The sequence below is a fragment of the Mauremys reevesii genome, linkage group 1 (assembly GCF_016161935.1).
Source record: "Mauremys reevesii isolate NIE-2019 linkage group 1, ASM1616193v1, whole genome shotgun sequence".
NCBI lineage: Eukaryota > Metazoa > Chordata > Testudines > Geoemydidae > Mauremys > Mauremys reevesii.
The window spans coordinates 196,874,040-196,899,419 of NC_052623.1; the positions used below are offsets into that span (position 1 = coordinate 196,874,040).

Sequence of the window (25,380 nt, forward strand, 5' to 3'; positions counted from 1 at the left end):
ACTATTATTTTTCTTGAAAAAATTGTAAGTGCTGATAAGATTCAGCATAAATATTGAGTCCCATTTTTTTCTTTCTCTGAGCTGTTACAGTGGGAGTAGCATCTTTGGGGACTCTCAGCAGGCAGAGAGGAGCTGGCATTCATTGGGCATGTGCTGCACATAAGGACTTTTCCAAACAAATTAAAGCGTTTAGTCTTACAGTTAGGTTTCAGGAAAGTGGACAAGAGGACTTGCTAAACCTTTAATGTTTCCAGAGCGTAATGGTAGCTTTTGTACTGAAGGAAACAGAACATTTTAACTACTGAATAGCTAATCTTTGCACGCTGTAGTGTTGTCTCAGGCTTGCACAACTCAGAAAGCAGCAAGGGCCATATTACTCCAAAGAAAACAGCTGAGGGCCGAAACACCCCCCCCCAGCACTGCCCAGCCCCCCCAAAACACAACTCCCCCAGCACTGCCCGCCACGCGAAAATAACCCGCCCGCGCCGCCCAGCACCTCTGAAACAACCTCCCTCCCCCCCCGCCACTGCCCACCCACTCGGATCCTCAGCCCTCCTCCCCTGCCGCCAGCTCACCTGCCCCCCGCCAATGCCCGCCTGCTCGCCTCCTCAGACCCCCACTCCCCTGGCTCACCTGCCCCCCCGCTTGTCTTCTCAGCTTCCCCTCTCCCCCGGCTTGCATACTCACCCCCCCCCCACTGCCCACCCGCTGACCTCCTCAGCCTCCCACTCCCCTGGCCAGTATTGAGCTGCCAAAATCTTAACAACCGGTTCCCTCCTCACCCAACAAGGGGGTAGTGGCCCGCCCCCCGGGACTCCTGCCCCATCCAACCCCCCGTGTTCCTTGACGCCCCCCTCCCCCGGGACCCTTGCCCCATCCACCCCCTTCCCTGTCCCCTGACTACCCCCACCACCCCATCCAATCCCCCTCTCATTCCTGATGGCCCCTGGGACTCCTGCCCCATCCAAGCACCCCTGCTCCCTGTCCCCTGATACCCCGGGAACCCCCGCCCCTGACTGCCCCATCCAACCCCCTCCTTCCTGACGGCCCCCCTGGGACCCTTGCCCCCATTCAGCCCCCCTGTTCCCCACCCTCTGACTGCCCTGACCCCTGCTCTGCTCCCCAGCTCCCAGGCTTGGGGTAAAAGGGGAACTGCCCCCCAGCACTCGCCGGCAGCGTGACTGGGAGCCAGGGGAGTGGAGCAGGCTGGGGCCGGGTCACTCCACTTCCTGCAGGAAGTGGCCTGCCTCCCTCACCCCCGTCTCCCACGAAGGTCTCAGGTCACCTCCCCCGCCTCCCCACGGAGGCCTAGGGCAGGGCCCCACACAGCCCCCCCCGCGGGGGGACTGCGTAGGGCACCAAAATAGCTAGGGATGGACCTGGATTCCTGGGCCGGAGTGGGGGCACAAGGTGAAAGTTTCGCCTAGGGTGCGAAATATCCTTGCACTGGCCCTGTATGTGATACTAAATTTGTTTAGCATTGGAAATCAACTTTGAATCATTTTTAAAACTGTTGTTGCTTGACTAAATACACTTGAATTTGGGGCCATACTTCTCCAGGTGATGAGTTTATGTAAGAAGGTATATCTACACAGTCTACCAAGTTACAAAAGATTTTGGTCAAATTACATTTTGTGAAAATCATTGCTTTATAACTCATTAAAATGCCTCCTGGCTACAGTGATTATTTTTCAATATTCCTACATTTCATGGGTTGGATATTATTCAGAATAAGTCCATTGATTTTAATGGAGTTGCTCCAGTTTTATGCCAGTGGGACTGAGGACAGAAATGTGGCCCTAGATACTTAAATACATAATATTAAACTAGATGTATAGCTACCCCATATGAAAGGGGAGGTAGGATTTGTCTATTCGGACTGCTGTTATGTTACACCTGTAATAGAAGTGTGTGCTGGTGAACCATTTGTATGCCAAGATGTACTCTTTGTGCAATATTGCTGTCACAGTTTCAGAGTAACTGCACCTGTATTTCCCCTCTATGGTCACTTGAGGGCATAAGATTTCTGGCTCCCAGCCAGCACTTCTCTTAGGTTGAGACCCACACCTCCCTTCCTGTTGATAAGGGATTTTAAGGCTGTACAGCCCCCTGCCATGCATTGTGATGTCCCCAGCAAGGAAGTCTGCCTAAAGGCCAGCATCTGTGTGTTGTCTTCTCTCCAAGCACAATGTTTTTAACCTTTGACCACACAACTTTTCCAATAAAACTCTTTCATTATAAGAGGAAAAAACACCCCCACATACACACACACACACACACACACACACACACACACACACACACACACACACACACACACACACACACACACACACACACACAAAATTTAAGAAAGTTCCTACATATTTAGTTAACATACCAAAAATCACCCATCTTCACATAGGGTGTCTGGTAGGCAATATCCCTTCCAACCCTTCAGCAAGAATGGGAGTCCCCTTAGAACCAAAGGTCCTGTCCATCTGCTGAGTCAAAAAGAAGGCCCTGAGTCAGGTTAGACTCAGCCTTTTATACCCAAAGCCCTTTCTTTGTCTTTTGGTCTTTGGAAAAACCGGTTTGAATGAGTATATGCAAGACACCCGAGGGAGTGGAACTTCTCTGGAGTTGTCCTCAATACCGGGATGAGTGTACACACATACACACATTCTCTCTGTCTCTCTCTCTCTCTGTCTCTTTCTCTGTTCCTGAAGGAGTTGTGGTAACCCTCCCCCAGGAGTAGAACTGTCATACAAGAAACCATTCATAAATTTCAAACAGTGATTCCCCAAAGATATTGCATGGGGTTGAAATATTTATCACCACTGCTTTACTAAATTTCTCAGGGTAGCACAGCATATTGTACAGTGTGTATATATGTACTTAACTATCTACTAACTCACAAAGAGGCAGAAGCTAAATTGACTGCCAAACTGTGGCTGCCGAATTCACCCCGGCTGCCAAACTGTGCTCTATAATCTAAGCTTACATTTAAATATATTTTTGTTCAATGGGGGCACAAAAAAACTTAACCAAGTGGAAATCAGTAGTGCTGAGTGTGCAGTCAATCTGAAACAATAGCCCTGAGAGGTGTGAAATGCCCCTTTCATCTAAATGGTATCCATTAGCTTTAATTTGAGGATGACAGTATAAACCTCTACATTCTTAACTAGCTACCTGCTGGTAACTTAAACAAAATAACTAAGGGTGTCAAGTGATTAAAAAAATTAATTGTGATGAATCGCACCGTTAAACAATAATAGAATACCATTTATTTAAATATTTTGGATGTTTTCTACATTTTCAAATATATTGATTTCAGCTACAACACAGACTACAAAGTGTACAGTGCTCACTTTATATTTATTTTTATTACAAGTATTTGCACTATAAAAAAAAAACCAAAAGAAATAGTATTTTTCAATTCACCTAATACAAAGTACTGTAGTAAAATCTCTTTATCATGAAAGTTGAACTTACAAATGTAGAATTACGTACAAAAAAACTGCATTCAAAAATAAAACAATGTAAAATTTTAGAGCCTGCAAGTCCATTCTGTCCTACTTCTTGTTCAGCCAATCTCTCAGACAAACAAGTTTGTTTACATTTGCAGGAGATAATGCTGCCTGCTTCTTGTTTACAATGGCATCCATCTGAAAGTTGAGAACAGGCATTCACATGGCACTGTTGTAGCCAGCGTCACAAGATATTTACATGCCAGATGTGCTAAAGATTCATATGTCCCTTCATGCTTCAACTACCATTCCAGGGGACATGCGTCCATGCTGATCACAGGTTCTGCTCAATAACTATCCAAAGCAGTGTAGACCGATGCATGTTCATTTTCATTATCTTAGTCAGATGCCATCAGCAGAAGGTTGATAAATATATATCTATAGATATATAGATATAGATATAGATATATATTGATGGTTCAGGTTCTGTAGTTTCCGCATCAAAGTGTTGCTCTTTTAAGATTTCTGAAAGCATGCTCCACACCTCATCCCTCTCAGATTTTGGAAGGCACTTCAGATTCTTAAACCTTGGGTTGAGTGCTGTAGCTATCTTTAGAAAGCTCACATTGGTAACTTCTTTGCCTTTTGTCAGATCTGCAGTGAAAGTGTTCTTAAAATGAACAACATGTGCTGGGTCATCACTCGAGACTGCTCTAACATGAAATATATGGCAGAATGCAGGTAAAACAGAGCAGGGGACATACGATTCTTCCCCCAAGGAGTTCAATCACAAATTAAATTAGCATATAGTTTTTTTAACGAGCATCATCAGCATGGAAGCATGTCCTCTGGAATGATGGCCGAAGCATGAAGGGGTATATAAATGTTTAGCATATCTGGCACATAAATACCTTACATTGTTTGTTTTGTTTTTGAGTGCAGTTATGTAACAAAAAAATCTGTTTGTAAATTGCACTTTCACAACAAAGAGATTGCACTACAGTACTTGTATGAGGTCAACTGAAAAATACCATTTCTTTTGTTTATCATTTTTACAGTGCAAATATTTGTAATCCAAACTAATATACAGTTTGATTTCAATTACAACACAGAATACAATATCCATGAAAACTTAGAAAAAATCAGAAATATTTAGTAAATTTCAATTGGTATTCTATTGTTTAACAGTGTGATTAAAACTGTGATTAATCGCAATTAATTTTTTTGAGTTAATCACAGTTAACTCACGTGATTAATCGACTACCCTAAAAATAACAACAACCAGCAAATAGGCTTATTGCACAATTCCCAGCTGCCTCACTCCTCATTTTTTTTATTTATCTGAATCCACAGTGGTGCTTATAGAATTTCCCCCAGAGTACCATTACTGAGGCACCTGGCCACTGAAGGAAGGTTAGGCTTACGGGGGAGTATGTAGAGTTTTGAGCCTGTTTCTTGGTATTCTCTTGTATCTCATTAGAGAGGAAATTTACTGCATTTCTGATCAGCCTGTGAAGAACAGGAGTTGCTTGGGGAACTGCTCTCCATTTTCCTCCAGAAACTTGAGGAGTCTACTTGGGTAGTCCCTGAAAATAGAAGTTATATTCACTTTTTTGCCTAATTGGCTAGCTAGCACGGAGATGCTGGGTGGCCTTTGAGTTAGAATTCTGACCACTAGGTTCTTTGGTGGGAATTTCTAACCAATAAACCAGGCCTTTATAAAAACTTGTTTTACTTCAGAGTGTGCTGTGGTGACTTGGTGTTGGGGGACGGAATTGGGGGCTAACCATGCTTAATTCCCCCCCCTTTTTTCTAAATAAACACACCTCTTCAAAAGCCTCTGCTACCTTCTTGAAATGTAACAGATAGCAGAGTCAGTTCTCTATAAAACTCCTTAACTAGAGATGCCCCAGAAAGCCTCATTCTGCATATATTACCAGGTGAGTTGACTTCCATAAGGATGGGAGGGGAAGAAGTATTTAAAGAGGTTATTTATAACTTATTTCTGTGGTGAATGCCTCCTGCCCATAATGGGAGTATTAAAGATATTAAACTCAAGAGTTCACAGTGAAAATGTAAGATGGTAGGAACAGTCCACTAGTGAGTCCTTACTGATTTTGTGACAGGCATAAATTACTGTAAACTCCTGAACTGCATATGTTTACATTTACATTTATTTTTATAGAAATCTCGTTTAATCAAACCGCACACGGTTACTCAGTGTGGAGACAGCAGCGGAACTCTATTAATAAATGTGAGTAACTAAACTCTTTGGATAACTATTTTCCATTGTGAACTAGCAGAGGCAGAAAAGAAATTAAAGACCCACACTAATTTACCTCAGACCTGTACATGTCAGAATTTTGTCCTTTGAATGAAGCGATGTTTCATCTTGCAGAGGAAGTCTGCTAACACATTAAGAGTCTGATCCAAAGCCCACTGGAAATTAATGAGAATTTTTTCCATTGGCCTCTGTGGTTTCTGGATCAGGCTTTTAGTAAAGTCAAACTTTGTGTATTTCAAGAGTTATGAGGTAAAATAGTTTGTGAGCTTTCTTGTTAAATGACCCAACCAAAAGAGAAGTGGTTACTTTGACATAACTGACAGTTTCCTTCCTTTAAGAAAAATGAAAGTGTTCAGAAAACAGTGAGTCAAAGAAATGCTTTCCATAGAGAGCCAGCTCCCTCATCTTCATGCTTGGATAACTGTAGCAGAAAACAACACGTGCAAAAAAGAGGCCCTAAAAGATGGGATATTTCAGGGCACAGGGTTGTTTCTCAGAAGAAAGCAAGACCTCATGAACGACAGATACCTCCTGTTTCCCTATTGGAGAAGGATCACCGAGTTTCACTGGTGTAGTACCACTTTATTTCTTTGTTTTTGATTTCCTTCCTAAAGTAGCTTGCTTATTAGTTTGATTTATACTGGGTATTTATCAACTTGGAAGGTGCATTTCCAATAAGAAAAATTTAAGAAAGGGCAAATACTATAACACAAAATTCATGAACTTTCATTAAAATCTTTGCAGTCGTTTTAAGAATTGCAGCCCTTGTTAACTGGCTTTCCATGATCAGTGAGGCATTCAATCAAAGTGGATGTGGCCCATTCCCAGCAAAACTTCAAAAACAGACTTCGGGGAGAAACTGCAGAACTGGAATTAATTTGCAAACTTGACACCATCAAATTAGGCCTGAATAAAGACTGGGAGTGGCTGGGTCATTACAGAAAATAATTTTCCCTCTGTTGATACTCACACATTCATGTCAACTGCTGGAATAGGCCACGTCCACCCTATTTGAATTGGTCTCATTAGGACTGACTCTCCCCCCCTTGGTAAGGCAACTCCCATCTTTTCATATGCTGTATATTTTATACCTGCTTACTGTATTTTCCACTCCGCGCATCTGATGAGTGGGTTATATCCAATGAAAGCTTATGCCCAAATAAATTTGTTAGTCTCTAAGGTGCCACAAGGACTGCTTGTTGTTTTTACTGATACAGACTAACACGACTACCACTCTGAAACCTGAGACAATTAAATGACTGAAAACCAGGGATTAGAATGGAAAGGTTTATGCAGCTTCGAAAATAGTATAGTGGTAACACCTGCTACAGTTCAGCTTGCCTGGTATTTCTTTGTAGTAGCTGGAAGAAATAAAACATCTAAAAGCAGTAAGACAGACTAATAACATTAGCAGTTAAAATGGCTAGAATAAAAATACACTGGTGCTATCAGTCTTCATGCTTCAGGGCATAAAGTGAACACTTGCAAAGCTCAGGAAAAAGTCACTTTCCCCATGTCCCCTCCCTCTGTTCCAAACACACCCAGTGGGGTAGTATTGCTCATTTGACCATTAGGGCTCAGCATTGTTTGCCTTCCTCTGGCAGAAATGACTGTTGAGGATGGCATACATTATTAGGTGGACTATTGGTTTAATGTGATGTGGTCATTCTTTGGTGCTAAATGACTCCTGGTCATAAACTGAGTGTGAAAAGACAGATGGCTAGTATATGCTGATTTGAATATTGTACATTGACCTCATTTTAATACCAGGATTAAATTCAGGGGCAAATATTCAGAAGACACAATTCAGTCGCAAGTACAAATTTTACAAGTGGAAATGACATCTGGAAAATGAACACTGCCCTCTTGAAAATTTACCCCTAGAAACAGAATCAGATTTGAACTGTGGATATTTCAGCCCCTTGGTGCATCTTGTGGAAATGTAGCAATACAAAAAATGCATGTTTTGGGCATTTTTACCTAAAAAGCAGAAGGCAAAAGCAGCAATGCCCGGTTATTAAATAATGCTAAGATTTCTGAAATATGCAGGTTGCCACACTGTTTGAATAGGTGTAACATCCTGGAGCATTATTTTACTCTCAATCCTGGGTGATGTGGTGTGCTTCAACATCTGTGCTGTTGGCATGCTAAAATTAACTCTAAACTTGTTGCTTCCAATTCTCATACCTTGTTGCAGGTGCCTCTTCCTAAGAGCCAACACATGCTTCTGGAGAAATCTGAAGTTGCCAACATTAAAAAAGAAGACAGTGACCCAGAAATCATCTGTGTAAATAGCCTTTTTACCTTTCTTTTTAACCCATAAGCACTGTGTAAAATAAGCTGTAGTCAATATCCATAGTGAAGATTGAGTGCATTGATACCTCAATTTTTCCTATTAGAAACCCATTTTTAGAAATGGCTGCTAGCACCATTGTGCCAACACTGGGGAGGCAGCATAATTTTGTCTAATCAGATTTTAAAAGAATATCTTAACAAAACATTTTACTGTCCACACTGCCTGATAAAAACCAGAACGAATTTTTACGTGGTAGAAGGATGTAACTTGGTAAATGACTTAAAGCCGCTAATACTCTCAGTTGATTGGCTTTGAGCTTTCTAAACCCCTGACTTGAAATGCTACTTGCCTTAATTACTTGTGGATCATCTGCTCTAAAATGCTGCTTTGTCATGAAGTTTGAAAAGGTAGTGTTTCTAATGCAGTGAAAATCAGTCCATAAAACAGTAAACCTACTATGTCCGTGCAAGTAGCACATACTTACAGTTAATCTTAGGAGCATAATTTATTCAGAATAGTACAGAAACTCTGAGAATAACAGCCTTTATCAACTCAAGGTGTTCTGTCCATGACAAAAAGAATATCAAAAATAGCATAGTTGTTTGATATTAATTTTAACAATAACTCTAGGATTCTGGTGATAGCAAGATGCACATAGAGCAAAATTGCAAAGATAAAGTAAGGAGAAATCACTTCCTGAAAGCAGCAGGAGAGCTGCAGTTTCTCAAGGAGACAATATTAAAGGCACACCTGCAAACTTGGTCCTGACTCAGTGCAGGGGGCTGGATTCGATGACTTTGTGAGGTCCCTTCCAGCCCTACATTTCTGTGATCAAGTGTGATGACCAAGATTAATTATAATAGTTGTAAGTCCTAGGTATAGTGTGTATTTCCTATATAGAAATGTCTAGCAACATGCAAATAGTGTTTTTTTTAGGAGGCAGCATGGTCTAATAGAGATGAGAAGTAGGAGTTGGGACATCTGATTTATGTTCCTAGGTGTGCCACTGACTCACTGAGGCACACACTGTAAGTGACTTACCTAACATCAATTTTCCCATCTTTAAAACAGGACCTATGCTACTACCATACAAACAATAAAAATAAAAGTTGTGACTTGGGCAGAACTTGTTCAAGCCACTCTTGTCAGGAGAGTAGGCTCTCTCGTCCAGTACTTACTCTTTCAGAGTTGGTCATAAATGTTATGTGAATCACGTTGCTTGTGGTATTCTGGCATTTTTACTTACAGTACCAGCCAAAAAATGAAAGTCTGAACCTGGGGAAAAAATACCCAAACAGACTGGGATTGTTTGGAGTGCAAGTATGGAATAGTTCTTTATCGCTCACTCTACTAGATACTTTTCAAACCATTTCAGATCTTGTTATTTCTAAAGTAACTCAAAGTTTCACTTGCAAGTGAAGTATTGGCAGATCAGATGTCACTTGGACCACGTAGCTACTTATATCAAGTGTAACTGTTTGGCTCCTGTTTTACTAATCTGCATTCTACCTTCCAAGCAGTTGTTATAACAACATCAAAACAGGGGTTAGATTGGACCAGCTGTCACTTCATTTCCTACTCCAGACCACCTACACATACTCATACTGTCGATGAGATCGCTAGAACAGGGAAAGTTTAACATATGATTGAGTTAGCAGTAGTAGTACAAATATAGATTACCTAAAGATAAGAATGGAATTGCCTTTGGAATCAAACAGTAAAGTGGTACATGACTGCTGAAATGACATAGTACGTGGGTTAGGAACAAGGGCCCAGCACCAACTGCTTTTACCATCCACAGATTACGAGTCAGATTGTATCGCTACATTTCTGGCTCAGACTGGGGCAGTGTGGAGTCATGGGAGCTCTGAGATGCTATCTCATCCAGAAGTTAGTTCATGTCTGAGCTTCTTGGCATGCAGTGTGTACATGGCTATTCCTCTTCTCGGTTTTGAGGAGAGCTGAAGCAGTGAGTGCTAAGAGAGAATAGTCCCAGTATTCCCTCAGCTGGAAGAACTATTACTGTGTCCAACCTTTGTGCAGGAAACAGAAAAAGTGGCAGTGTGCCTTATACTCCACAGCGGCACAAGTGTCAGGTATAATCTAACCTACATCTGTTTTCAAACAGTGCTTAAATACTGTATTGCTGGTGACCATAGAAATGCCTATAACATTCTTGACAAATGCTACTGTTTTTTCCCTGCTAAGTGGTGGTGTGACTCTCCACTTCAAACAGTGCTTCACACTTAAGGTTTGCATCTCCCTTGACATGGAGCACCCCCTTTACTCAGTCATTCTGCCGGGTCTTGGAAGGCTTTTCTTAGTTCACATATACCAGTTTTTATTTGTTTTAAGGAAACATCATGTTTGTCATTTATCACTTGCTCCCAGTATATTTGTGTGATCACAGCTGGCAATCTAATCTCAGGCTGCTGGTGGTTAATTAAGTTAGACAAATACCTACTCTCCGTAGATATATCATTGCTTTTCTGTTATGCTGTTGTTGCAAGAATTAAATTAGGAATTAATTGCCTTTTACTGCCTTGGCAGCTTTTGTTATATTAAACCAGACAGTTATTGGCCTGCTTTAGTTCATCTTAACCCCTCCCCTGCTTGCCATAAAATGAGACAATGGCTGTATGCAGATTCTTACATCTCTTGCCATATAGACCCAGGTTGCCCTGGCAAAACATATTCTCACTAAATATCTTGACTCAGACTCTTAGCTAGTGTAACTGGGATAGCGCCTTGTAAGTCAGTGGAGCTGTGCCAGTTCACACCAACTGCAGATCTGGCCCTTGAGCTGCCAAATGAAGTACATCAAAATGGCTCTGGTGTATGAATGTAGATGACTCCTACAAAGTACAGGTAACCATGTCCGTATCCGTGTCCTGGGTGACGTGAAATATCTGATGATCATGCTTCATACCATCTTCTGTACCAAATGGGTATAGAATGAGTAGCTTTGATGGGGTGTACAGACCCCATACTGAAGTGGAAGGGGTTAAGGAGCTACTCTGGGCCCAGGCAGCTCTGCCCTGCTAAACCTTCAGTGCATGCACAGGCTAGAGGAGGAGCTGAAAAGGGGAGCGGAGTAGCTCGCTTGCATATGAGCAGACCTACACTCTGAAACTCTCCAAAAAGAGCCCTGCTGGGGTCCCTGACTATTGATGGTCTGTCCAATCTGCTGAGGGAAAAGGACTCTGGACATCTGCAAGGTTGAAGACTACTTTGATTTATTTTGTTCGCAAGCTTTTGCATTTCCCTCTTGAGCAGAGAGGCTGGTAGGAAGTGATCTAGGAGACCTGGCACTTCAGGATAGTGGGTTCAGCTGCCTGCCTTTGGGCCCTGGATTGGAACCTAGTGGAGGGAGGGTGGGCCCAGGTTCCCTTACCCACGTCCTGATGGGGCTGGAGACTCAGGACTAGGAAGACCCCATGTCTCAGAGAGTCCCAAGTCTGGGGCTTTGGCCAGGTAAAGCCTGAAGCCACTTGCTGGGCAGAAGAACTAGCTCTTTGTTGGAATCTTGACATACCCTGGAACAAGTGGACACAACTTGTGGCCCAGCCAGAGGGCCAAGCCATAGCAGAGGACAGATCACCAAAGGCTATCAATAGGAGATGCCAAGATAGAAGGGCAATTGTCACACCCTCACTGACCACGAGGCGGCATCTGTGGAGAGTAGATCCCTTCACAGTAGCCTATTAGCTTCACCACTTTTCTTCGTGCCTGAGGCAAAAGTCTCAGACCTTAACTGTTATATCCCACTTCTAAGATACTCAGTATATTCTCCAGTAATAACTATCTTTGTAGATCACTTGTTTTGTAGACAAAAATGGTGCTGTCACCTTTGCATGTGTCTTCGTTTATCTGTTTGATCTGGGCTAATTAGCTGTTTTTAGATATAACTCACCTAACAGAGGCAGTATAGTAAATGCTTCTCTAAACTAAATTGAAATCCTAATTCTGTTAATAAAATGTAATTCCTTGGCATTTTGCTGTTTTGCACATAACATCCTAGATATATGAGCCAGGACAGCAGTATTGATTTATGGTAAGGCAACTTTCTTTGTTCTTTTTACTTCCTTTTTAACATTCCTATACAGGGGCGGCTCTAGAAAATAGGCTGCCCCAGGCAGCGCGGTGTGCTGCGCCGCCCTTCCTCGGTCCCGCGGCGGGTCCCCTCTTCCCGCGGCTCCGGTGGAGCTCCCGCGGCAGGTCCACCGGAGCCCCGGGACGAGCGGACCTGCTGCAGGCATGACTGCGGGAGCTCCACCGGAGCCGCGGGAACAGCGGACCTCCCGCGGGCACGGCTGCGGACGGTTCGCGGGTCCGGCGGCTCCGCTTGAGCTGCCGCAGTCATGCCTGCGGGAGGTCCAGCCGAGCCGCGGGACGAGCACCCCCTCCGCAGTCATGCCTGCGGCAGGTCAGGTCGTCCGCGGCTCCGGTGGACCTCCCGCAGGCATGACTGCGGCAGGTCCACCGGCCCAGCCTGCCGCCCCCTAAATTTGGCCGCCCCAGGCAACAGCTTGGTTTGCTGGTGCCTAGAGCCGCCCCTGTTCCTATATATTAGTGACTTGCTTTAAGCATGCCTTATGCTTTAGTGTGATGATAATTCTAGTCGAATAGATTACTTGGTTTCTCATCACTTATATCTGCATCTAATGTCTCAATCTTGGTTTAACTTTTTTTGACAACCTGATTTATTTGTAGCTGATGATCAATTTGCCTTTACTGCAGACTGTATTAAAGTACTGTACACAGGCCCGTCAAAAAGTCAGCCTTGCTAGCTTCTGTGCAGATAAACCTGACGGTGCACCTGAATGGAGAAGAATCAGTGTCTGTGTAAAAGCAGTTATCATTCTGTATTTCAGCCTCTACTGTTGTCAAAATAGTGCTCACTACTCTCACTATAAATAAAGCCCTGCCATCTGTTCCATTATAAATCCCTGTTTTTTAGCATTTGTAATGGCTGTAAAACCTCGCTCCAGGCTAAAACTTGGTTTATGAGGCTTAATGTCTAGGAATGATGTGAAATTATCCGGGTGCTTTTTAATAGGTAATAAAACTTAGCAGCTCCATCAGTAGTACACTGTATATGGCATAAATTATGATGAAAAAATGGCAGGACAGAATAAAGAACATTGTACATTTGACCTAAGCAAGCAGTGGATCAGATGGAACCAGCGGAAATGAGGTGGAGATCTTGTATCTGAAATAGTTCCTGAGTTGGCCATTCATGAGGGTTCTGAGAAATTGAAACAGATGGGGGATAAAATAGTGATGGAGTTGGAGAGGACTGATTTGGAGGTGCAAATATCAACAAAATGAAACCAGTTAGATACCTGGGAGGGGTGGCTGCTGACAAGAGTATGAAAGGTTTCACACACTGTGAGGAATCTAGGTAGTTTTATATACTGTTAGAGATGTTAAAATTTGGAGTATTACTTTAAGTAATGGAGTATCTACGTGATGGAGTAGGAAATATCTCCCCAGTACTCTGGGCAGTTCTTCTTCTTAGAATATGTACTACATGCTTCAGGTGGCTTCTGACCAGGATTCATCGCTGAATTTGGTCTGCTGGTTGGATCATTCCTTCCCCAGCCCAAGCTGGGTACTGTCAGGGAGCGCAATGTGAATGCTGATGCATGCCTCCCCTGGGCACTATATCCCCATGCAAGAGGAGACATCTGCAAGGGGACATGCATGCAGCCAGAGCTTTCATGGTTTTAGATGGCTCAGATTTGCTGCTCCGGGGAGCTTGCTTCCAAATGTGGAGATCAGAAGAAGTAATTGCTGAGGGACAATCTATTAGGATTGTCATTAGCTTTAACTGTTTAGTTCTTTCTTGGCTGAATACCTTTTTCATTATTGCCATCTCTGAAAACATAGTAATATGCCAACTCGTTATTTATGGGGCATTTTTTTAGTATTCTTTCTCCATTCAAACAGCGAACAAACTTGTGAACAAAAGAAACCATATCACAGGTGTGGTAGCAGCCAAGGCACATAGTTAACTGGCCTCTGAGTCAGCAGAGGAGATTTTATGCTTGATTACCTGCCACTGATTTGACCGCATTACCTCAGACAAGTCACTTAGCCATCTTACAGATAGGGGAAGAGAGACTCAGAGAGATTACTGCTTACCCAGCTTCATGAAGCACTGTGACATCTCTGGATTCGAAATGATATCGAAGTGCTAAGCAATATTGCCTAATTTTCATGTGGAAGGTGTGAGTTATATACAGTGATGGTCCTCCTCACTCACTTTCCCACTAGGAAAGCTGAAATCCAAGTTAAACGTAGGTCTTGTCTCTATGAGCCGGGGATTAATCCACAGTTAGTTGCTCTGTGTTAATACGCTATACACAAGCTGCAGTTAATAGTGGGCACATGGGCAGCTGTGCTCTCTTTCAGTTCTCATCATTGTATGCACAGGGTGGGGGCTTGCTGCATACTATGTGTGTGGCATTCTCAAAGGGTATTCCATGGTCCTTAGCTTCGCTTCTGAGCAGTGGGCATTTCTGGGATTTCTCTCGCTGTACATTGTGGGATGAGTAGAGGAAGCCAATGGAATTCTGGGACTTGGAGTCAAAGTTTTTTTTAAAAATCCTATGATTCCTCTCTCTCTCTCTGTCCAATGCTTCCTCTCCGTCTTGCTGGGCTAGCACCATTTTGACATTGCTATCAGCCAGCATATACTTAACTGCGTTCCATGCTGCTGTGCTGACAACCGCGAAGATGCAGAGGCTACTTGGGCTGTATTTCAGTTCTCAAAGTCAGGCAGCTTTGCGTTTTGGACTGTGCCTGATGCACCACCAAGCACATGATGTGACAGCAGCAGCTTCAGCAGCGGGGGAGGAAGGAAGACAAGGACAAGGTTGATACCAAGCAACTGCTACTACAGGAGCTGTTCTTGGAGCAGCGTCACACATTACAGTGCTGTTTCTAGGCTTAGAAAACCAGTGTGGATTGGTAGGATAGGATCACTAGGCAGACTTGAGATGACCAGCAGTGGTGAGAGAATTTCAGGATGGCAAAGGGTGACTTTTTCTGAGATCTGTGCTGAACTAGCAGCAGGAGCAGCATACCAACCTGCAGTGTCCCCCACACATGGACAAGCGGGTCGCAATCACCATTGAGAAAACAGGCCACTCTGCAATGCTACCAGTCCATAGCAAACCAATTCAGTGTAAGGAGATCCACTGTTGGGGCCATTGTAATGCAGATGTTTGCTGCCATGCATAAGGCACAGTTCCACAGGCTTATAAAGCTTAGGAATGTATTTTGAAAGAGTATTACACAATTCACGGCAAACGAGGGGTTGCTGCACTCTAATAAATTCTTTCTTGTGAGCTCAGGCATTTTCTCTCCAAACTAGCTTGTGTAACTGCGGTTAAACCCCCCAGTATAGACAAACCTGTGATTAGGTGCTAATGCTACCGTTTCTGGACACTAAGGCCTACAGTAATCTGTGAGAGATGTGCTGTGCCTTGTCTTTGAGGATACTGGAGGTAGCTTAGTGCTGTTGCTAGGTCACTATGGGGAAAGATTGTGACCCCTATTAACTAATTGTATTAATCACATTAATGCACTATCCCAGAGACCCATTGTGTTAGGGACTACACATGTACATACGCAGCCCCTGCCCTGAAGAGTTTACAGTCTAACTGGACAAGACAGACAAAGGGTAGAAGAAGGAAATGTTATTCCTTTTCCATGTGAGGACCTGAGGCACAAGTTAAATGACCAGGTGAAGATGCGTCAGCTCAGGGTCCAGACATCCAGAGTCTCAGCTGAGCACATTAACCATGCTTCCTCCTGCTAGAAGTTCTGCTTACAATGGCAAAATGAGTTGGCAGCTAATTTCTCTCCCTCTTTATTTTTAGCCCTTTATCTCTCTTTTCCAGGCAGCAGTGAGCTCTTCCTGTGCATCTCCACCACTACTTCTTCTCTAGGAGCCATTGGCGCACCAAGTTCTTTGGTCCCCTGTTTTACAATGGCAGTGCCTCCCTGTTGTCTCCACCCTGCCCTCTCAGGGCAAAGCATCCCAGGGGACACCAGGCAGAAAGCAAATACTGCTTTGTTTGTGAGACCGATTTCTTACAGCGTTGAAGGGGACTGTGCCAAATCTGTTCTCAGACAGTGGCCTCTCATTTTCTACCAAGGTTAGAGTCCAGAGGGCTTAGTTTGCACAGTCAAAGCAAATGGGGCAATGGATGAAACGCTGCATAGCACTGAAAAGATCCCTCCCTTCCCTGCAAGACATGTCACGCTGAACAAAAATCTGAGTGAAAGAACAGCGGATTACATGAGAGGCCACTATTCTGAAATAGTCACACAAGGCTAACAGAAAATCACCACTATGGTGGGCTTCAGACTGGCAGTCAGAATACTTTAGACTTTTTTCTCTTTTTTATAACATGAGAAAGCTAATCAGATCATACGATAACTCATTTTCAGCTTCCTATCTTTAGGCCACTACAGAGTTCCTTTCATATGTTGCTGCTATGAAACTTTCATAAGCCCGTGCCTAACAAAGCATAGAGGTAGATCTACTGTATTCAGTGGGACTGCTCATGAGTTTACTTTCCTGAATAAGGGCCAGGATAAGGCCATATTTAGAACATTTTAAAAATATCAAACTGCTTGCTAAGCAGCATAATCTTTTTCACCAGATCTACAAAACACGTGTTGTTTGCCCACGTTTTCCCCGTTTATTTACATCTGGTTAAAAACAATGGAGAGTTGATCTGTAAAACTGCACAAGTACAACATTGAGCTGAGAAGACAAATATCAAGGAAACGTGTAAGGCCTGATTCTGCCAGTATAATTCGATCGACTTGATGGGGTTACTTCTGACTTATGCCTGTGGACGCAAGTTCAAAATCAAACCCAAATTGAATTTAACCTGGAGTTAACCTCCAATTAACATGTATTATATTGGGATTTAACTTTGCTATGTAGATCCATGGCTTTTTAGGAGAAGACAGTTTCTTAAGATATCGAAAGATAAACTAAATTTTATGCATTTTAGGTAATGTCGTCTGAGGATGAGACTGAAGATTTGTCTAAGGGTGTGGAAAGTAAAGAATTTTTTTGGTTGAACAAAGGTAAAATAAAAAAGTGTTTTGTACTTTCAATCTAGACTATGGTTACAGAATTGCTGTGAATATTTAAAACAAAATAACAACATACACAAGAGGGACTTGCAACTGACACTAATCTCACTATCATATGACTATTGGGAAATAGTTAATTGGAAGCAAAATCTTTGTGTGCTTAGGCCAGGAAACTGAATATTCACTTGGAGGACAGATTTCAGTTTCAAGGGACAATTCTAAATGACTATCTTTAAAATGATAACTTCCTTTTTCAACATAAGCTAGTGTTAAAGCATTCTTTAAAGAAATTACTTCAAAGTGGTTTCTAAAGTCAACAATTTTTTTTTCATCTAATATGTTTTGCTAAATGTTTAGGTTCATTTGGAGGAAAACAGAAACAGCGTGACTTACAAAGGTATATTTGTTTTGATCAGAAGGATGCTACAAAAATAAAGGGAAATAATTTGCCTTCTTCAAAATTGGAAAGGTGAGAATATTAATATTACCAAAATGCAAAGGGGCTGTTCCAAAATGTTTTGTAATGGTGCTATAGCTAATGATACCAAATATTGCAATGTATTGCAAACACTGAATATGCTGTACAAAATACTGAGTTAGGAATACAGTAATGATCTCACAAGTTATAGTGGTAACTACCAGCTTCAGTGTGCAGTTAAGAATGTTTTAGCATTTTATGTCTTCCATTTATACTACATTTGTAGTGGCTTTTGCAGTATATAGATATTAAACACATTTTTACTGATCTTACTTATCACCGCTAAAAACTGTTTTAATTTCAAAAGACTCACTTTCAGACTTAAGGCCTAGTCCAGTCATCAGTGTAAATTGGCACTAACATTTTTGCAGTCAGTGGAGTTACATAAATGTAAAATTAGACTGAAAATAAGGATTACTCCCTAATACTTACTTAAAGTGTTCTTTAGCTCTTATTTAAAGTAAAGTGGTAATTCTGTTTAATTTTGAAAAGTTGCTAATGCATAATTGTATTTTACCTGCTCTTAACTTTTTTGCTCTAAATCAGTGTCTTCTGAAATAAACTATATCCAAATTATGCTGCTTCAAAATTCCTTTTGTTTCCTAATAACTTGATTTGATAAAATTTCTAGTAATAAAAGCTCTGGGCCAAATCCTGCATTCCTGTTGCACATACAGCTCCCATTCTTTTCAAGAGAAAGGCAGAGGTTTAAAAACACAGCACACTACAACCAAGTGGAAAGGGCTAAAAAATAACCTGCTGTCAGGTGTTCACTCTATATATAAAAGCCAAGTTTTCTTCCAAGACTTCAGATTCCCTAATCAAGTTAAATTATCTTCAACAACTGGTATATTCTTTTGTGTGAAATGAGACCCAATAATACCGTATGCAGCTACAGTACGATACCTAACTGTGATCCTACATGTAACTAGATTTTCATTCAAATATGCATACATATAAAGGCATAACTTTGCAAGGAGTTGAGCACCTCCTGTCAGGTGATTTTTGCCACCATCCTTAACTTCACTGGGTGAGTGGATGAAAGAGCTACAAAGTTTTTCTGTTCAAACATAAGTAACCTAACACAATTAGGTAAGCTCACTGCAAAGTAGACAGAAATAAATCTGAGTAGCCTAAATGCTGACTTTAAAATAATGCTATATCAGGTTGAGATGGTAAACAGGTAAATATTTTTTCCACAATAATGAACTCAGCCCTTTGCCTAGGTTGTATCTTTTACAGCTGGGTTAATTTCTATGCTTGATGACATGTTGCGGAGTTGTGGGAATTTCCTGGTATATTTGTCTTGAAATCTCAACCAGAGGAAGCACTCTGAATGACATATAAAGCAGACTCCATTTTAATATCTTTTCTCAAATACAAGTAAACTATATGATGTTGATATAATCTACTCAGCCTATATTGTACTGAAAGCAATAAAATATCTTGATAGATACAAATAAAGAAAAAAGGCCAAAATATGTCGTGTGTGTTAATTATTCAGCAAATTATTATCTGTTGCCCACTCTGTTGCTGCTGCTACACAAATTTAGATATTCAGCTATTTTGTTGATACTTTTGAATCTGCAACACCAGTTTAATAGTACTAGGGGCTAGTCAATTCCAGCTCTGTGCTTAATACTTGCTCTTTAGTAAGCTTCACAACTGTTTCAGAGTAGCAGCCGTGTTAGTCTGTATCCGCAAAAAGAACAGGAGCACTTGTGGCACCTTAGAGACTAACAAATTTATTTGAGCATAAGCTTTCATGAGCTACAGCCCACTTCATCAGATGCATGCAGTGGAAAATACAGTAGGAAGATATATATATATATATACACAGAGTACACGAAACAATGGGTGTTACCATGCACACTAATGAGAGTGATCAGTTAAGGTGAGCTATTACCAGCAGGAAAGGAAAAAAAAACTTTTTGTAGTGGTAATCAAAATGGTCCATTTGCAGCAGTTGACAAGAAAGTGTGAGAAACAGTAGGGGGGTGGGAATAAACATGGGGAAATAGTTTACTTTCAGATGTAAAAAATTATAACATTCAAAAAACAGTTGGAGAACACTCCAATCTCCCTGGTCACTTGATTACACCTTCTTGTCAACTGCTGCAAATGGACCATTTTGATTACCAGTACAAAAAGTGTTTTTTCTCTCCTGCTGGTAATAACTGACCTGAACTGATCACTCTCGTTAGAGTGTGTATGGTAACACCCATTGTTTCATGTTCTCTGTGTGTGTATATATATATCTTCCTACCATATTTTCCACTGCATGCATCTGATGAAGTGGGCTGTAGCCCACGAAAGCTTATGTTCAAATAAATTTGTTAGTCTCTAAGGTGCCGCAAGTACTCCTGTTCTCTTCACAACTGTGCATAACTTTAATTTGACTATATTTCTAGTAAGTTTAAAATTATGAGTTACCGTATTGATGCCCATAGATATACAAGGATCGTCAATGCAGCACAACTTGATATTACTGATTTCTGGCTTGCAAAATTTCCTGTTGATTAAAGTTTCATTTGTGCATATCAGATCCTCAGTGCTTTGCTGCAAGTATATCAAGGACTCCCAATTAGCCAGTCATCCTTTACGCCTGCTCCGACAACCTGTAATACAGGCTTTTTTCTGTTAAGCAGACACCTCCCCCCTGGATGAATGGCCCAGAGCAAGCCATCCATCATTCCCTAAAATCAGAGGAATCAGTCACGATTTGTAAGAGTTTGCACTTTAGGATTAGAGTAGTGTAGAATGCACATTTCCAAGTCTGCTGGGCCAGTATCCTCAGGTGACTAAACATATTTTATGTTCTTCCTAAATCCTTTGGAAAATCAGGATTCCATGCTGTCTCTTTTATTTGTACCTTACTTCATTGCTCCCTCTAGGAACTCAGTGGGGTTGATAAATAAGATGATAGAAAGTATGTCTCTGACTTCTTTTGGTGTAATACTTTAAAATGATCTTTTGTCTACTTTCTATCTAGTGCATTGGCTGAAGATCAAAAAGGATGTGCTGAAGGAAAAGCCCAAGTTGCAATGCAGGAGACGGGTGCTGTGGCACACATAGCAGAGTCTTCCCAGTGTATGTCTGGAAAGAAAACCGTAGAAACATTAACCTCTCTTTTAAGGTGAGTGTTTTGGTGGCTAATGCCTTGAACAGTTCTAATACTTTCATTGCATCAGAGCAATTGCAGCTATTGATCTGGCCTTCACTGAGCAGTGCCATAATTTAAGTCTCTATTTCAAAGGTTCAGAAGGGAATCCAGATTGAATTGGAATGCTCTGTAGACTGCCAAAAATATTGCAAAAATTGGATCAGATCTTCAAAAGTGTATGCAATGCACTTCAGTGTGCCCAGCTTACATAGATGTTTCTTCTCAGATGCACATACATAAACCGGGGTCTACATAATTAGACTTTTGCAGAAGTTAGGCTCAGTTTTGAATATCTGGTCCATTAACTTTATTTCACAATGCAGCTTGTATATTTAGAAAAATCAAGTTCATGCACTAGCAAAGCTTTTAACAAGAACATGAATTTAACTGAGAATGAAATATATTCCTCTTTTAACCAGTTGAGTTCCTGGCTTTTGGTATTTGTGCAACTGTAATCCTAGTTTCCAGGATGTTGGCTCTTTTCCCGTCACACAACCTCACTGTAATGCCAGATTTAACAGGGTGAAATGAGGGTTGCATTTATCTGCCTTTGAAGCAAGGTGTGGGAGATAATCATTGCTGACCATAGTCCCCGTGGCTGACTATGGACTATTTCCCAAGCCACCAGGAAGTGAAAGACTGATTGTGTACCTTCTTGTGGATAGTGGGTTGGATCATAGGTGAAGGTGCCAAGTGGGGCCAAATGAGATGCCTGCTGCTGAAGAGATGGATCTTAGTGGCTGGGGACATTATTACGCCAATTGTCTACATAACACTTAGCAAAATGTAGTGTATGTGAAAAAACTTCAGAGATTTGGATTAGCAAAACTATGAAATTATTTCTTTTTGCATCTGTTCAATAGCAGTTGTCAGCTGTATCTTTAAGATTGTGAGTACACATATTATATAACCCACTTTGAGAGAGTGAGGAATCTTTCCCAGCTAAGTAGAACAAACATTCAAAAACAGTTGAATGTACTTTAACAGTCTTCAGAGGAGATATTGCTAGTTGTTGCTACGTTTGTTATTTGGGGAAGAAATACTATGTACAAGAAGAGAGGGGGTGTAAGCACACAGCTAAACACCTTAAAATATATTCCACCTTAACAAGAACGATGTTAAGTACGCATAAGCCAGTGGCTCTCAACCATTCCAGGAGTCTGATTTGTCTTGTGTAACCCAAGTTTCACCTCACTTAAAAACTATTTGCTTACAGAATCAGACATAAAAATACACCAGTGTCACAGCACACTATTAGTGAGAAATTGCTTACTTTCTCAGTTTGTCTGTGTGAAATGTTAGTTTGTACTGACTTCGCTAATACTTTTTATGTAGCCTGTTGTAAAACTAGGCAAATATCAAGATGAGTTGATGTACCCACTGGAAGAACTCTCTGTACCCCCAGAGATACATATGCCATTGGTTCTCAACCAAGGATACAAAGCATACAGAAACATAACAAATTAAAGTTAGAAATTTAGTGGACAAATAGCTGCTGCAGGAGAACGAGGTGAGATTTTAGTTTCATACATTAAACCATCTAGTAAAGTTGTAGATTAGAAGTAAATCAAAAGGATAAAACAGCCTTGTAATTATCATGTGGCATAAATTGACCAGAAGTCCACTAAAATCACCCAAAGTACTAACTATTTCTTCAGGTGACAGCTCTGCCAATAATAATAAAAAAATGCATTAAAGCCATCCTTTCAGCCTAGTTCTGTAGGAAAGTGGTTGACTTAATGTGTTTGTATCAAAAATAATTATCTGTATAGGCTTCTGAAATCCTGTCAAAATCAGATTTTATGGCCAGGCTTTCTGCAGATAAAATGAAACTTGTAGGAAACCCATTTCCCGTCCTCATTTGTTGCATAGTAATTGACTGAATAAAATGGGATCTTACAAGAGCTTACAATGGAGCTGTCATAAATGCTGGACTTCTGTCTTTGATCCTGCATATAGTTCAGTTGCTGGCGCTAACAGTGGAGAATTTAAAACGTAGGAAACAAAAACTGCATAGGAAATATTTAACTATTCAAGAATCAAATGCTCCAAAACAACGATGACTGGGCTTGTGGTTAAGCCATGTAAATAACACAGTTATCAAATAACATTGTCACACACACTCCTCCATTCTCCCTGTTTCAGCTACCTTCTTTACTGCCGTGTCTGTAAAGGGAAACCACTATCCATTCAGCCAGTGGACTGAATTGACTTTGGAGCCAAGCCACAGGTTCCAGAAAGGTTAATTCTTAGTATGGGCAAGTCACACTATCCCAAGGGCAGAGAACACTGCTATGCCACTTCCTTGGGCTGAGTGGATTGGCTGGGAGGGATTTTATTCTGTGGCTTTCCAGGGACTAGATCAGAGCCTGGAGTCAGAACCTTAGTGCTGAACCGTCTTGTCCTCTCCCACTGATTCACTGTGATTATGAAAGACACTTAACCTCTCTCTACCTCAATCTGTCTCTCTCTGAAAAATAGGGATGACACCTCTTTAAAATCTTTGGGCATCCTTGGTTAAAAGGGTATCTCTTAGTGTAAAATACTATTCCAGCCCATTGTTGGCATAGTACTGAAGACCTGAATTGAGAACTGCAGCAGAATTTCCAAAAATTATATCCAGGCCTCAGTTCCAGTTCCTTAATTTTAGAAACAATGGATTCCACAGTGGATTGTGGCTTCCAGAGAAATTAATATTGTTTATTATTGTATATAGCTATTTGAAAAACAGGATATTATTTTTCCCAATTTGGTGGTGGTCATAAAAACTGTATTTTAAATCAAAATTGCCAACTTTGCAAAATTTCCACTAGCCTAAATAAAGTGTGTTACGTTTTCAAGCAGTCTTTGGATGTATAGTTTTAATTTCTCTACAAATAATACGTTTTGTACTGAGTATGAGGCATTATAGTGCTATAAGCTTTTTCCTGGCATATCTAAAGCACAGTTTGCTTTGTTCCATAGAGTCCAATCCATGGTACCAGAGTAAGAGAGGTGTAGGTGTCTTAATAAGAAGCATTCTGACTGCGTCCCCTAGTCTCCACAGTACAAGACTTGAGGTTAAAGGAATCTTGGATACTGACACATAGCACATTTTGTTGACATTTTTTAGGGAAGTCCTGCTGTATTTTTTGCCAGATTGCAAACTGTCAAGAGAACAGCTTAATTGCATGTCTGCTGAGGATCTTGTATCTATGTTTAAGGTATGTGAACTTGTAGTTTAAGTCGCTGTGTGTTCTAATGGGTAATAGAGTGGTTCCAGTTTAAAAAGTTCACACGTGCGTTCCGCACCTCAGTATCTAAGAACATAGCCTTTCCGAATCCCAGGATGGGGGAACATCCTGATTTCTTAAAGACTACGTGTTCGTAAATTTTCATAGTGACCACTGTGTGGAGCCTTTTTTTTTTCCCTAAGGTCACTTGTTTGAATCTGCCCAGATTGATGATAATCTCAAATAACCTGACAGCTGTTGTATGGAACTGTATGAAATTAGGTGTTCTTCAGTGAACAGATGTCCACATCATAAAATCACTCCTCCTGTTGCTACTCATACAATATTTAAAAACTGGGGACCAGGAAAGAAGAGTCTTAAATACACTGATTTTAATGCATCCAGGTATCTTGTTTAACTGTGTTAAGAATTGGGACACAGTTGTAGGAGTTAGAAAAGTCTTACAAGCTTAGTGTAACGTATTTTAGGTGTTTTTTTCCTATACAGCAGTTTTGAAGATAAATTTTAGTTTCCAGAGAAAAAATATTCCAGTTTGAAGTAATAGGTAATAATGGTTTGCACAACTTCTTAAATATGAAAGGTTTGTTTTATACAGTGTTGTTGTATCCATGTTTTTCCCAGGATGTTAGAGAGACAAGGTGAGTGAGGTAATACCTTTACTGGACCAACTTCTGTTGGTAAGAGAGAGACAAGCTTTTGAGCTTACATAAAGCTCTTCTTCAGGTCAGGATTTGTTTTGGTTTTTCTGTGAAGCAGTGCCTAAGCCAATGGTCAGCACATACTGCTAGGGACCAGGTCCTGCATCCACTGAAGTCAGCAAAAACTCCCATTGACTTCAGTGGACTCAGGGACAGACCTGTTGAGGTCTAAATAAAATTGGCTTGATAGTGCATATTGGTCCCACAAACTAGGTCTGTAAAAGACAGCATTGGCCTCTTCTATTTTTAGGAAGGGAAAATGTACCTTTATCCCACCCTTAGTTCCTTTGAAAACAAAGGGAGATTAAGGCGTGGAGTAAAATACGTGAACGGGGAGTAACTTCTTAGGTAGAATCAGACCCTAAGGTTGCAATGTTCTGTCCAGACTGGTTTCCATAAGATGAATTATTGCCCTCCTCCCATAGTCAATTTGTCATCTATGTGTTTCTGAAGTTACTTTGTATGACAATAGGAAATTTATCAGAGAGAACAGGTACAGCTTTAAAATGACAGTCAAGGATCAAATAGCCCTTGCATTCAGTGTTTGGATCGCTTGCCTCGACAACCAAATTGAACTTTAAAAATAAATACAAAAAGTTTCTGAGAAAATGCCTCCTGCATATTGGTAAAGTTTCTTGGCATTGCCAGCCAGATGT

General features: G+C 41.2%; 1 protein-coding gene across 12 annotated transcripts in view; it reads left to right on the forward strand.

Moving 5' to 3' along the window:
* MORC1 (MORC family CW-type zinc finger 1) overlaps positions 1 to 25,380 on the forward strand; it is a 169,986-nt gene that overhangs the window by 101,785 nt on the left and 42,821 nt on the right. For 11 of the 12 annotated variants that reach the window (XR_005582899.1, XM_039481931.1, XM_039481924.1 and 8 more), the window contains 7 exons: positions 5,635 to 5,703; positions 6,072 to 6,302; positions 7,931 to 8,020; positions 17,068 to 17,143; positions 17,510 to 17,621; positions 20,623 to 20,766; positions 23,906 to 23,996. Coding sequence is in view for 11 of the 12 variants with exons in the window: in XM_039481931.1 (XP_039337865.1) it covers positions 5,635 to 5,703; positions 6,072 to 6,302; positions 7,931 to 8,020; positions 17,068 to 17,143; positions 17,510 to 17,621; positions 20,623 to 20,766; positions 23,906 to 23,996 (813 nt within the window). In the remaining variant the exon portion in view is untranslated. Of the gene's footprint in view, positions 1 to 5,634; positions 5,704 to 6,071; positions 6,303 to 7,930; positions 8,021 to 17,067; positions 17,144 to 17,509; positions 17,622 to 20,622; positions 20,767 to 23,757; positions 23,885 to 23,905; positions 23,997 to 25,380 lie in introns of those variants that run through there. The other variant, XM_039481956.1, reaches the window with a different exon arrangement.